Below are 12,422 nucleotides of genomic sequence, written 5' to 3'. Positions count from 1 at the left end.
GATCTGACAATACGTATATGTTGGTACTATCTAACATATAAAACAAGCAATGGAAACTATTTATCTTATGAGTTCTTTTTGCATTTTATCTAAAAAATGGAGTGGTGTCTTTTTTCTTTGAGTCACAGTGAGCTAAGTGAAGTTTTAAAAATTTCTGAGATTTTTAAAGTGGAACTTGCCTATTCAGTAATGAAGTGTGAAGAAGGGATTCATATTCAGTAGATATATAAACATAATTTCCTCTTAAAAAATTAAATGTCTAAATAAGTTTATTTAATATTTTTCATGCAGTTGCTTTGCTATTGATGTTTTAATCTAAAAAAATCCAGCCAAAAAATATCAGACTTCTACTTGATTGATTGGTCTTAAATTGCAGAATACAAGTTTTTTGTCAGAATAGTTTAACATTAGATTTTTACTTCTGAAGTTCTGGAATCTTTTTTTTATTCATATCCCCTTTTAAAAGTTGCTTTCTTTGTCAGTCTGTCATGAGAATGAAAACTTTTTCTTGATACTGCTCATTTTATCCAGTAAATATTTCTTAATATGTTATGTTTCAGTGCAATGCGTGTGTTGCTGTCCAAATTGCCACGACCATGGATTGTAGATGAAAAGAAAGATGATGGTTACACTGCCTTACATCTGGCAGCACTAAATAATCATGTAGAAGTGGCTGAACTTTTGGTACATCAGGTAATGCTTTCCACTAGGAAGAGTTAAATGTCACACATCTTTGCTTAAGCACCATGAAAACAGTTTATTCCTTCAGGCAGATGACTGCAAAAGTAGAGCTGGCACAGCGAATGGCATGTGACTAGCTGTGTCATACTTGCCCTTTGTATCACCATGATTAAACTACACCAATACTTTCCTGAACAAGTTTAACTCTTTAGAGCCAAATAATCTAATTTGTGTGAATAATGAGTAATTAACAGGTATACCATTTGTGTATTTTTTTTCCTTTTCCCTCTGCTAGTCAAATAGAACAAGCCAAGGGGCAGTTAACCAGCACCCTGAATGGATGGCTGTAAGGTTAAGAATATTGAGTTTAACAGTATGGTTAAGGATGACTCCAACCCTTTTATAGCTTAATACATTTTTAATGCAGTCATCAAAACTAAAAATTAAATGTTACTTAAGAAGCCTGCAGCCTTTTTTTCCACTAAGGATATGCCTAGTACATTTAGAGAATTAAGGCTGGCTTTACCTTCCTTTACCTATTCCCATAATTTATACATGCCGAGCCAAGCTTTCACAATACTCAACATTTAATATTGAATTCCTGTTTTTACAAAAAGGCTTCCTCCCATTTAGATGTGTGAAGAAGCTCCTGGGCACTGCCTCGTGGTGCAAGGGATACCACTCTGGAGTCTAAGTATAAACCAGATACTCCTGAAAACTTGGCCCTCTTTATTTTTTTTTTCCTTTCTGCTTCTAAATCTTCTCTATTTCAGGATTTTACCATATGTTCCAAGTGGCTATGTTGCTTGCATACTTATCGTTGAAAATAAAAATGTTGACTGTAAACATCTTTTTCAGGGCAATGCTAATCTGGATATCCAGAATGTGAACCAGCAAACTGCACTGCATCTTGCCGTTGAACGACAACATACGCAAATAGTTAGGGTAAGATACCTATAATAAGCCACAAGTTAACTTTATTCAGCTTAAGTTGACTTTAGACAAACATACTTTATGAAGCAGAAAGGCTGAAGATATATTTAATGTCCATTACATTCTTCTATCCCTTAACATTTAAAGAGTGCATTCCTGGGTGTAGAAAAATCCTAATTTCTTCAATTGCTTGTCCATATGAAAGCTACACTGATGGTGGGGAGGGAGTGGGGTGAGGTATTTCAGTTATTTAAGCTCTGTGACTTTTTTTCTCCTAGTTTTAGTACAGTTCAGCACATGCTCTGCCTCTCCCTGTTTTTTGCTGAGGGCATACAGGAAGGTGAGCTCTTTCCACTCCTTAGTTTTTCTCAGCTACCTTCACTCAAGATCGAGTTTCCGCAGACTTAAATAGACCATGTTTTTGTCCTCCAACTGCTCGTAATACCTATTCTTTCACCTTTTTGCTTGGGTATTTTGTTCTTTCTTTAGTTGTTTTCTTCCTGAGTTCTATTTCTCTTTCCCACCCCCCTTGTAAAGACTTGATGATCTGTTAACCTGCAACACATGACTTCTTGAATTTCCCCGTCTCCCTCCCAATAGGTCTTTCCTTTGATCTTTGGAATGGTTTCCTCCAGGTTGTCTTGGTTTCAAATTCTGAGCCTCTTGCGATTGGGCTATCCTGTCACGGGCTGTTCATTGTTTTGGGAGAGTCCCAGATTCTTCAGAAATACATGTTTGCAAATCATTTGTTTCCTGGGCTAGCAAGGAGAGAAGCTAGGCTTCAGGTTTTCCTTCTTGGGTCAATGTTATGGGGTCTGCTCTGGGTGGTTGCAGCAGGAAGTGCCTGGCAGCGGTGAGAGGGAAGGGCCGCTTTTCCCCCACATTGAGCAACAGTTGCTATGTGGCTGCCACTGCTGCTGAGCCTGGGTGGGCGAGTCTAGAGCAGGTGTGGGGTGGGCTAGGTTGGGGCTGTGCAGCATGGGTCCCCACTGGTACCATGGGATTGGGGCCAGTGGCAGGTGGAAGGAGCTGCCACTGCCTGGGCTGCCTTTCAGCTGCAGAGGCACCCAAGCCCTGCTGCATGTCCAGGTGTGGCAGGACACAGCAGGTGCAGGGTGGGCTGGGGTCAGGGCTGTTCCCACAAGTTCCAACTGATTCACTCCCACTGGGGTGAGTCTGGGGCAAGCTGCGACTGTGTGCACTGTTGGCAGTGGCGGGGAGGCACCACAGGGTGCGTGGGCTCTGGGCTGTTGAGGCAGGTGCTGACCAGCTTGGGGGGCATATGCAGGGCCTCCCACGCACACCCCACCATACTCACAAACCCCACGACCTTCCCTGTGTACTATCACACACCCCTGCACGCTTCTGGTGGGAGCCCCACTCACTGCTACATGCACACCCCTAGCCACTCTCCCTACTCACACACCCTTACATCCCCACAAACACCCCCAAATGGTGACCAGGGAGCGGGGCATCTGGCAAGGGGTAGAGCTACCCTTGCAGCCCTCAGGAGCTCACCAAAACTCATTAAGTGGCCCTGCAGCCAAAATAATTGCTCACCCCTGGTCTAGAACTTGAGTTCTGTTTTAAAGAGTATCCTCATTCAAGTCTCTTCTTGATCTGCCTGTTGTCATGATCCTTACTGGAGCATGTTAGTTAAATGATATCCATATAAAATATTAAAAAGGACATCTTCATCCTTGCTTTTAACCTCAGTTACTCCTGCAGTTGTTCCTTGCACAGCAACCTTGATCCTTTCTTCCATTCCATGACTAAACATAGAGTATACCCTTTAAAAAAAACGTACAAGGCCAGCAGTCTTATCTTTTGAATCCTGCCTCAAGATTCCCTTTGCTTGCATCACTCTCCTGCACCGTTCCATACATCGTGGAATCAAATTGTAGATTCTAAGTTCTTCAGAGCTGAAGATGTTCCTGCAAATCTCGCCTGTGATTTGGGCCGAATTCTTCTTGTTTTGGTTTCTTGGTACTGCAGCAGCATAAATACCAAAATAAAGATCAGCAAAAATAAAGATTTTTGTAAAGCCTTTTAAAAATAAAAGCAGCTGGATGTTCTAAAGTGTATGTATATATATAAATATACTAGACTTGTATCTGACCTCTTGAACACTATCCTCTGTTAGTCAGTGTTGCTTCCAGACTGTGAACACCTGTGATTTTGCCTTCCACTTTTGGGAACTGATAATATAGCATTGCTCAGTATCCCCCAGGATAGGACAGCATTGACCCAGGTTTTGAAAATTTATCAAGCATCTCCTAGTTCAGATATGTAAGCTTCCCTGAATTACATTTTTCCCTGGCTACTTCCACGCCTCTCAAGGCAGCTCTTCCCCAAAATCGCAACCCTTGCAGTTTAAAGAAATGAAATTGTTCTTCACTCTAGTTGTTGTCAATCACTTCCTGTTTATATATTTCCATATTGTAAAATGTTACTCTATTCTTTTTCTTCTGTTGTTGTTGTTGTTTTATTTTTTCCATTATGAATTCACTCCACTTTCCTTTTTTTTACCGTGTTACAGAGCCATAACATTTGGGTTTCCTTTGTTTGTTTGTCATTTACTCTTATGTCACTTTAAAACTTACATTTCCTAAGTCCATATCTGTACTTTGCCAGAAATGAACCAAGCTTTCGATAGCATGCAGGGGAGAAGCCAACATAACGTTCACAAATGGGAAGGATGCTAGGATTCCTGTTGCCCTGATCCTACTTTTGATTTATTTTTTGTGGATTTTAGGTAGTAGGAGTCTGTCTGGAGTCTCTCAGTTCTTCCACCATGTCTCTTGCTTTTGGAAAGGAGGAATGCATTCTTCCTCACTGTGTTAACAGAGCCTTGTGGGTATTGTGATGGGATGTCCTGCTTTGCTTCTCTCCTAGTTTTTTGGCAGGGGATGTGTCTTTTAATGCCTTATCCCTGCTACAGCTTCCAGCTCCTCTCATGACTGGTTACAGTGCTGCTACTGCTACTTGCTGCTGTTCATAGTTTTCTTCTCTCAACAAAATTAGGTTGATTCTTTTTTCTTAGATTCATAGATGTTAGGGTCGGAAGGGACCTCAATAGATCATCGAGTCTGACCCCCTGCATAAGCAGCAAAGAGTGCTGGGTCTAGATGACCCCAGCTAGATGCTCATCTAACCTCCTCTTGAAGACCCCCAGGGTAGGGGAGAGCATCACCTCCCTTGGGAGCCCGTTCCAGACCCTGGCCACTCGAACTGTGAAGAAGTTCTTCCTAATGTCCAATCTAAATCTGCTCTCTGCTAGCTTGTGGCCATTATTTCTTGTAACCCCCGGGGGCACCTTGGTGAATAAAAACTTACCAATTCCCTTCTGTGCCCCCGTGATGAACTTATAGGCAGCCACAAGGTCGCCTCTCAACCTTCTCTTGCGGAAGCTGAAAAGATCCAGTTTCTCTAGTCTCTCCTCGTAGGGCTTGGTCTGCAGGCCCTTAACCATACGAGTGGCCCTTCTCTGGACCCTCTCCAGGTTATCCGCATCCCTCTTGAAGTGCGGCGCCCAGAATTGCACGCAGTACTCCAACTGCGGTCTGATCAGTGCCCGATAGAGGGGAAGTATCACCTCCTTGGACCTATTCGTCATGCATCTGCTGATGCACGATAAAGTGCCATTGGCTTTTTTGATGGCTTCGTCACACTGCCGACTCATGTTCATCTTGGAGTCCACTAGGACTCCAATATCCCTTTCCACTTCCATGCTACCCAGCAGGTCATTCCCTAGGCTGTAGGTGTGCAGGACATTCTTCCTCCCTAGGTGCAGCACTTTGCATTTCTCCTTGTTGAACTGCATTCTGTTGTTTTCTGCCCACTTGTCCAACTTGTCCAGGTCTGCTTGCAGCTTTTTTTTTTGTTTCACTGCTGATCAGTGTTCTGAATTGATGCAGATCTTATTCTTTATCTTGGCAAAGATATTTGCCTTTATTTACAGTGTTCAGATTATATAGTCATAGAGAAGTAGGGCTGGAAAAGACTTCCATAGGTTATCCAGTCTAATCCCATGCTTGAGCAGAATCATCTCTATCTCATCTTTATACAGATCTGTTGTCTAAATCCTATTAGCAAAATTACAGAATTATTTTGCATTTGAAAGGTTGTGCAGTTGTGTGAGGTGAATTACTTTTTTTAAATGAACTTTGAACTGGATCTCATGCTACCCATTTAATTCAGCTTTACTAGCTAAGGATAAGTGATGCAGAGGTTCCTGTATTGTTTAAAATCCAGCCAGAAGGCTTATGTTTAACTTCTAGTTTAGTTATTTCAATTATAGCAAGTTTCATACTTGGCTGTCATTTTTGGAGAGAAATGCAATGCTAATTTAGGTTTATGAAGAAGAACATGCATTTTTCTGACTGAAATTACAATAAATAGCCTGGCTACTTTTTTTTAAATATGACACCTAGACACTAGTTTTCCTTCAGAGTTGTCTTCTAGAACTGTTAATCTTCTGAGTACTCTGAATCCTTTTGCCATATCTTTTAATGGTGTGTTATTACCCTTCCTGAAACTTAAGGGGGATAATATTTTATTTTTGCTTCTCTGAGAGAAGTTGTAATCTTTCAGTACTTTTTTCTTTTTAGAGTGGAGTATGATCTATCTTAAAAAATGTGTACTTTGTATCCACCCAGTTTCACTGCAGAGAGTGCTCTAGATCTTCTCATGATCTTTTCTTTTTGTTTAAAGTCATTTATTCTTAGAATGTTATCTCTGTGTGTGTTTGTGGAGGGATATTGGTGTGTCAGTATCTAGTGCTGAGGTTTGGAGTACTTCTTTTAAGAATGTAGTAAGATTTCCTTTCTCTACCTCTTCAGGGAGATTCTTGATTTCAAAGTTCTATGCATGATTTTCCACATCTTCCACTTTTTTCTTAGAGCTCCTCTTTTTTTCCTATAAGATTAATTTTATTTTGGAGTTGTATATTAGCATGAAAGTGTTTATCCACATTTGTCTCAGTAGCTGTAATTCTGTTTCTAAATTCTTCCATCTCGGATGCAGTTTTACCAAGATTTACTTCTATAAAGGATTTAAAAAATGTGAATTCTGATATGAACTCACTAAAGTCATCTGTGGTACTGGAAGCTGCTTTGGTCCTGTTTTTCTGCCTTGCTTGCTTTATTTACAGCTCCAGGTCTGCTTGCTGCTTCGCAGTTTCTTATTTTGAGTTCCTTTGGAGAAGATAACTTCTCGTATCAGTCTGCTTTATATGCAGCTGCCCTCTAACATTTAGGGGAAAATGTTTCTGAAGCCTGAAAGGGGTCAGGGAGAGGTGATACCTTTGGATTATGCCAGATCCTCCCTGAAGCTCTGCCTGTAAGCAGCCATCTTCTATCACATGACCCTAGAAATCAGTTTTGGATTGTAAATGTTTGCATTAGAAAAGTACAAATTGTAGTGATCACTTGATACATGTAAGCAGTAGTGGACCAATGGTGGGGGGTAGGAACAGGAGGGAGCCATGGCCCCCAGGCTCTTTAGAGTTCTTATTTGGGGGGGGACGACCAGACAGGGAGAGGAGGAGCCCTGTTCTGAAGCCGTCCATGCTGTCTCTTCTCTCCCTTTCCTCTGTGGTGGTGTTGCTCCCAAGCCTATCTTGACAAAAATGCTCCAGACTTCTCCTATTCCTTTGTACTGGAGCTTAGGTGAGGAGGAGGAGATTGCAGGGGAGCCAGGAAGGGAAGAGGGAGTTGCACTGAGACCTGGTGGTGGGGCATGGTGGGAAGCAGCTGCCCCGTCCTCTCAGGGACTGGCGGGGAGGCAGGAGCTGCCAAGTGGGGCAGGGAAGGCTCCTGCTACCCCTCACTCCCAGGTACAGAGTCTTTGACCCTCAGCCCTACTGGACTACGTGTGTGTGTGTGTGTGTGTGTGTGTGTGTGTGTGTGTGTGTGTGTGTGTGTGTGTGTGTGTGTGTGTGTGTGTGTGTCTCTGATCGGGGGCAGCTGGGAGGTGGGGTGCACCCCCCCACACTTTGCCCCTAGTGGGAGGGGCTGTATCGGGGCCAGATCCTGATGGGAATCACCTCCTTCCTGCCTGTCTTGCACAAGTGCATGCACATGCCTCCCTGCCCTTTCCTTCCTCCTTCCCTCCCTCTGCCACATGAAGCAACAACAGTTCTCCTCCTCCCCCCAGCAGTGGAAGGCCGGCATGGTGTGATGGCGGGGCAGGAGCAGGGGGCTTCTGTGGGACTGGTAGGTGATGGCAGGGAGCAGGCAGCCACAATGGCAGCATGGTGCAGGGGCAGATGCGCTGGTGTCTGAGTGCTGCTGCTGCTACTTCCCCTAGACCGCCCCTGGCCCAGGGCCTCTGTGGGGACAGCAGCTCAGCCAGCACCATGCAGCACCGACCCTCATGACTGCAGTGGGGCTTCTGCTTCCTGTGCTGCCTCTCCACAGCTGCCAGACACAAACATGTGCCACAGGGTTGGGGGTGGTGCAGACACTTACCAAATCTGTGGGGAAAGGAAAAGTGCCCAAAGCCCAGCACATAGTAGTGCCTGTAGCAGCAGCTGAGGCAGAGGGAGAGGAGTTGAGGGCTTAGAAGCTGGGTCCCTCCCCAGGCCCACAGGCACTCACCCTACTGTGCTCCCTCAATGGCTGCAGTCCTGGGAGCCAGAGCTGTTTTTGCAGCTCAGACCTGCACGGGCAAGGGAGAAGAACAGAGTGCCAGCTGCACTGCCCCTGGCCCTTCCCTGCTGTCTGCTCCAAGGCATATGTGTAGCCATCACTAGCAATGAGCTGGGCTGGGGCTCAGTAACCTGGTGCAGCAGCTTGCAGGCTTGTGGCTGCCTGCTACAAGCAGCCCAGGCTCTGGGCAGGCTCCTGCCACCTGCTGTGAAGCCTAGGCTGCTGGCGGCAGATAGGCTGCAAACAGCTACATCAGGGTCCTGAACCACAGCCCAGCTCCATGGCGACAGTGGTTGCACTTTTCCCTAAGGGTGCATGGTGGGGAAGGGACTGTGGTTGCACTGCCTCAGGCCCCTTCCACGCTGTGTGCTCCTAGGTTTGTGTGTGCAGCTGCTTTTGCCACGGAGCCAGGCCAGGGCTCCAGACCCCAGTGCACTGGTTGCATCCAGCCTGGGCTGCCATGGATCCTGGGCTACTTGCAGCAGGGTCTGCAGCTTCCTCGCTGTTTGCTGCAAGCAGCCCAGGCTCCAGGGCCAGCAGCAGCTGTCCAGAGCCTGGGGCAGTTGTGGCATGCTGAGCAAAATGGCCTCACATGCCATGCTCTGGCACATGTGCTGGAGGTTGCTAATCCATTGTCATTCTCTTCCATTTTCCTCCTCCAGAAACAGCCTGTTACTAGTAGTAAATATTACTTGTATTTTATGGATATACTTGTATTCATAGTGTTGTTTTGTAGGGTTTCTTCTGCCAACACATGTTGATAGTGAAGCATGTGATGTGACTTTATATACAAGATAAATGTCACTTGCATTCTGAAGGCTTTCCTGAAGCTATATTTGGTGAGCCCCTAGTTCTCTTTTGGAACTAGTAGGCTACCTTGAAAACACCTGTGCTGACCTAACAGGTGAGTAGAGAATAGGCATGTCAAAGAATTAGTATGTAATGTGCATCATATTGATTTGCTCACATCCAGAAATGTTGAACTGGCTGTCTTTGTAGAACATTCATACTTTAGAACTGGATTGAATTTGGAAAACCCTGAAAATGACTTTTACAGCTGTGCAAACAATACGTTGGCTACCATAAATGAAAATCATTCATTCCTATTGGGTCTCTTTCAGAGTCTCATGCATCTCTGCAGTAGCAGTCAGATTGTTCTTTTTAAAAGCCGTCCCTCAGTGGGAAAGGTGACTCAGATTTTTGTGCTGACACTTTGGGTTTCCATGGTTTTGCAGAGTTCCACGCACACTTCATAATGGCTGCAGACAGAAGACTAAGTTTTACCCTTCATACAGGAGTGGAGACCAGAACCCAACAGTAACAATAAAGGGAAACTTCCACAAGTTCAAAATGAATCCCTCCCTCCCACAATCACAGAGGAAAACAGCACTTAAAATAACAGTTTTAAAGTTGCAGGCTCCATCCAGTGTTAGAGCTGAACATAGTGGAGCTACCTATGATATCCAGGGGTAACCCACTAAGGGCATTTCCCAAGTTAGGGCAATCCAGCTGGAAATACTTACCTGTTTTCTTTTGGACTCTGTTTTCTTTTGGACTCTGGCTGATAAGTTCCTGAGAAAGTTCAAGATCAAAATCCCTTCAGACTCTGAAAGGAAGAAGGAACTCTGTCTTGTCTCTCGTACATAGAACAGACTAGGTTCTTTTGTATGCTGTGGTGTAGGATGGGGAGATGTGTTATATTTTATCCCTCTCAAAAAGCATGTTGTCATCTTGGGGGAAAGAATGGGTGCAGAAATGCCTCAGTTTTTGCTTTCCTTTGGCATCTGCTGGTACTTACTGTTTTGCTAAGCAGCAGAAAGTTGAAGTCACATTTTAACTATAACTATCAGGCTTCTTAATAGCAGAAATAAAACTATTTCACTTTTCATTGTGCTGGGACTGTTTTTGCACCCTGAAGAAAGCAAGGTGACATCAACTCTATTTTTTTGTTGTGAGGAGTTAGAAACTCAAGATCTTTATTCTCAAACAGCTTGCAGTAGCAGTGGTAAACACTTCATTTTGTTTTTCAGCAGTCACTCCCTAATGTAGAATACCATACTTGTTATGAATGTTGTGGGATAATGTCTGGTGTCTACAGATTCATTTTCTCTTAAGCATGATGCTTTTACGTTTTGCATAAGTTATTTTTGATAAGGTGTTATGAAAATATAGACTAGAAATCAAATATCATAATTTATTTTGTAAATAATACATTTATTATTATTTATAAATAATAGACATAGACATGGTGTTTGCAGCTTGTCAACTTCAGGGGAAATGCCAGGAACAAAGCTCCAACCTGTAAATGACTTTCATTGACCTGACAAAATCATTTGGTATAGTCATTTGGGAAAGCCTTTGGAAGATTGTGGCAAAATTCATGATTTCCAGGCTGTGCTCGGGATGGGTGGCGGTTGCACTAGCAGGGCACTATGGTGGGGGCTACAGCAAATTTTGGGGTAGCTGCAGCCCCCCCCCTGTAATCCCCCACAGCACTGCCACTGCCTGCCCCAAGCCCAGCCCCAGCCAGGAAGAGCCCAGTGATGACCCCTGGCCCCAGCCCACAGCGGCAGCCCGCCCTTTGCCTGCCCTGCACGCAGATTCAGGGGCACAAGGCCCCTATGTCCTCTTGGGGTGCATGCAGGGTGGGAGCTGCTGCTGTGCGCCACCGTGCGCGCCGCCACCCCCCCCCCGCGCCTCCCAGACGAGCCACTCGCAGCTCTGTCCCATGCCCCATCCTGACTGGGGATGCCCCAGCCCTACTCCCTCCCTCCCTCCCTGCAGGGGCCCTGATCTGTACCCTTCCACCCCCCCCCTTGCTTTCCCTACATCATACTTTCCAGCCCAATACAGAATCAGATTGGTATTGGCTGATATGACTTGTTAAAATGTGCCATTGGTATCAGCTCAAAAAATCTCTATTGGTGAACCCCAAGCAGAAAGTGATGGAAATCGGCAATGTTCATAATAGAATCTTGCCACTGGCTAGTGGCTGAAGACGGATGTCTCAAGCTGTAGTGGAAAAGATTAATCCTTCAATCAGGGGCTTTACTGCTTTGCTGATTTGGGGGGAAATAACTTTTTCTTTGTGTAAAATTAGCATAACATGAAAATACATTATTATGAAAATGTCACGAGAACCCTTGATAAGGAAAATTAGATACAAGCTTATAGAAATTTTTACCTTGGTAACTCCTTTTTTCTGGTGTATTGTTAATGTAATGTTGCACTGTTTATAGAGCAGCTTAGAAGTGTTAAAAGTTCCACTCTGTTACATAGTTCTTCTTTTGTAGCTGTCCATCAAAAAACTCCAAGTAAATCAGGTTGTTGCAGAAACAGAACAATTGAGAGCAGTTGAAAATGACTGATATCCTAATTGGAAGTAGACTATTTTAGTTGCTTAGGATTTGTTGAAACTGTCAATGTGTTTAACATTTTTCTTCCTAGTAGCTTTTATTTGCAAGATCTCAACCAGATTCCTTCCCTTTTAGCTTTTAGTCCGTGCAGGTGCTAAACTGGATATTCAGGATAAAGATGGGGATACTCCCTTGCATGAAGCCCTGAGACATCATACTCTGTCACAGCTTCGCCAGCTCCAAGACATGCAAGATGTGGGCAAGGTAGATACTGCTTGGGAGCCATCAAAGAACACAGTAAATACATGCATTTATTCCTTTTTTCCTCGTACACTATCTTTAATCAAACTTAAAAATCCTGTACTGTTGAACTGTTTGTTGACAGCATAGTTTTGTTTAAAGATCTTCTATGTCAGATCACAGTGTATAAAATGAAGTTATCACATGAATATTCTTATATTTACTCATTAATTACCGCACCTTTTTTGAGACAAATGCATATGCTATGCAACAAAACATTTGTCAGCCAGTGCGTGATGGCTGCTGGGGGTTAAGAAATTTTAAGAAACAAACAGTAATACAGTAGAGTGAGACTGAAATGATTTCTAAAAATTAACATTTTGCATGTCTTCATTTATAGCTTGCAATTGTTTTATTTTATTCTTCCTCTCTATATGTTTCTTAGAACTTTTGCATGTCTGATTGTGTCTAGCTATAGCTTGATCATTTTAGCTAGTATATTATGTATGCGTACTCTCTTCACAGAGTTCATTTCAGTATTCAAGTGACATGGGTGTCTTCT

At 43.8% G+C, this 12,422-nt stretch overlaps 1 protein-coding gene across 4 annotated transcripts in view; it reads left to right on the top strand.

The window, feature by feature from the left end:
• MIB1 (MIB E3 ubiquitin protein ligase 1) overlaps positions 1–12,422 on the top strand; it is a 122,299-nt gene that overhangs the window by 75,255 nt on the left and 34,622 nt on the right. For all 4 annotated transcript variants that reach the window (XM_019487062.2, XM_006268396.4, XM_019487066.2 and 1 more), the window contains exons 13-15: positions 561–693; positions 1,540–1,626; positions 11,756–11,917. In XM_019487062.2, coding sequence (XP_019342607.1) covers positions 561–693; positions 1,540–1,626; positions 11,756–11,917 — 382 coding nt within the window. The remainder of the gene's footprint in view (positions 1–560; positions 694–1,539; positions 1,627–11,755; positions 11,918–12,422) is intronic.

Source organism: Alligator mississippiensis, chromosome 3 (assembly GCF_030867095.1).
Source record: "Alligator mississippiensis isolate rAllMis1 chromosome 3, rAllMis1, whole genome shotgun sequence".
In the NCBI taxonomy this organism is placed as follows: Eukaryota; Metazoa; Chordata; order Crocodylia; family Alligatoridae; genus Alligator; species Alligator mississippiensis.
This window is presented reverse-complemented; position numbering and strand designations above follow the sequence as displayed.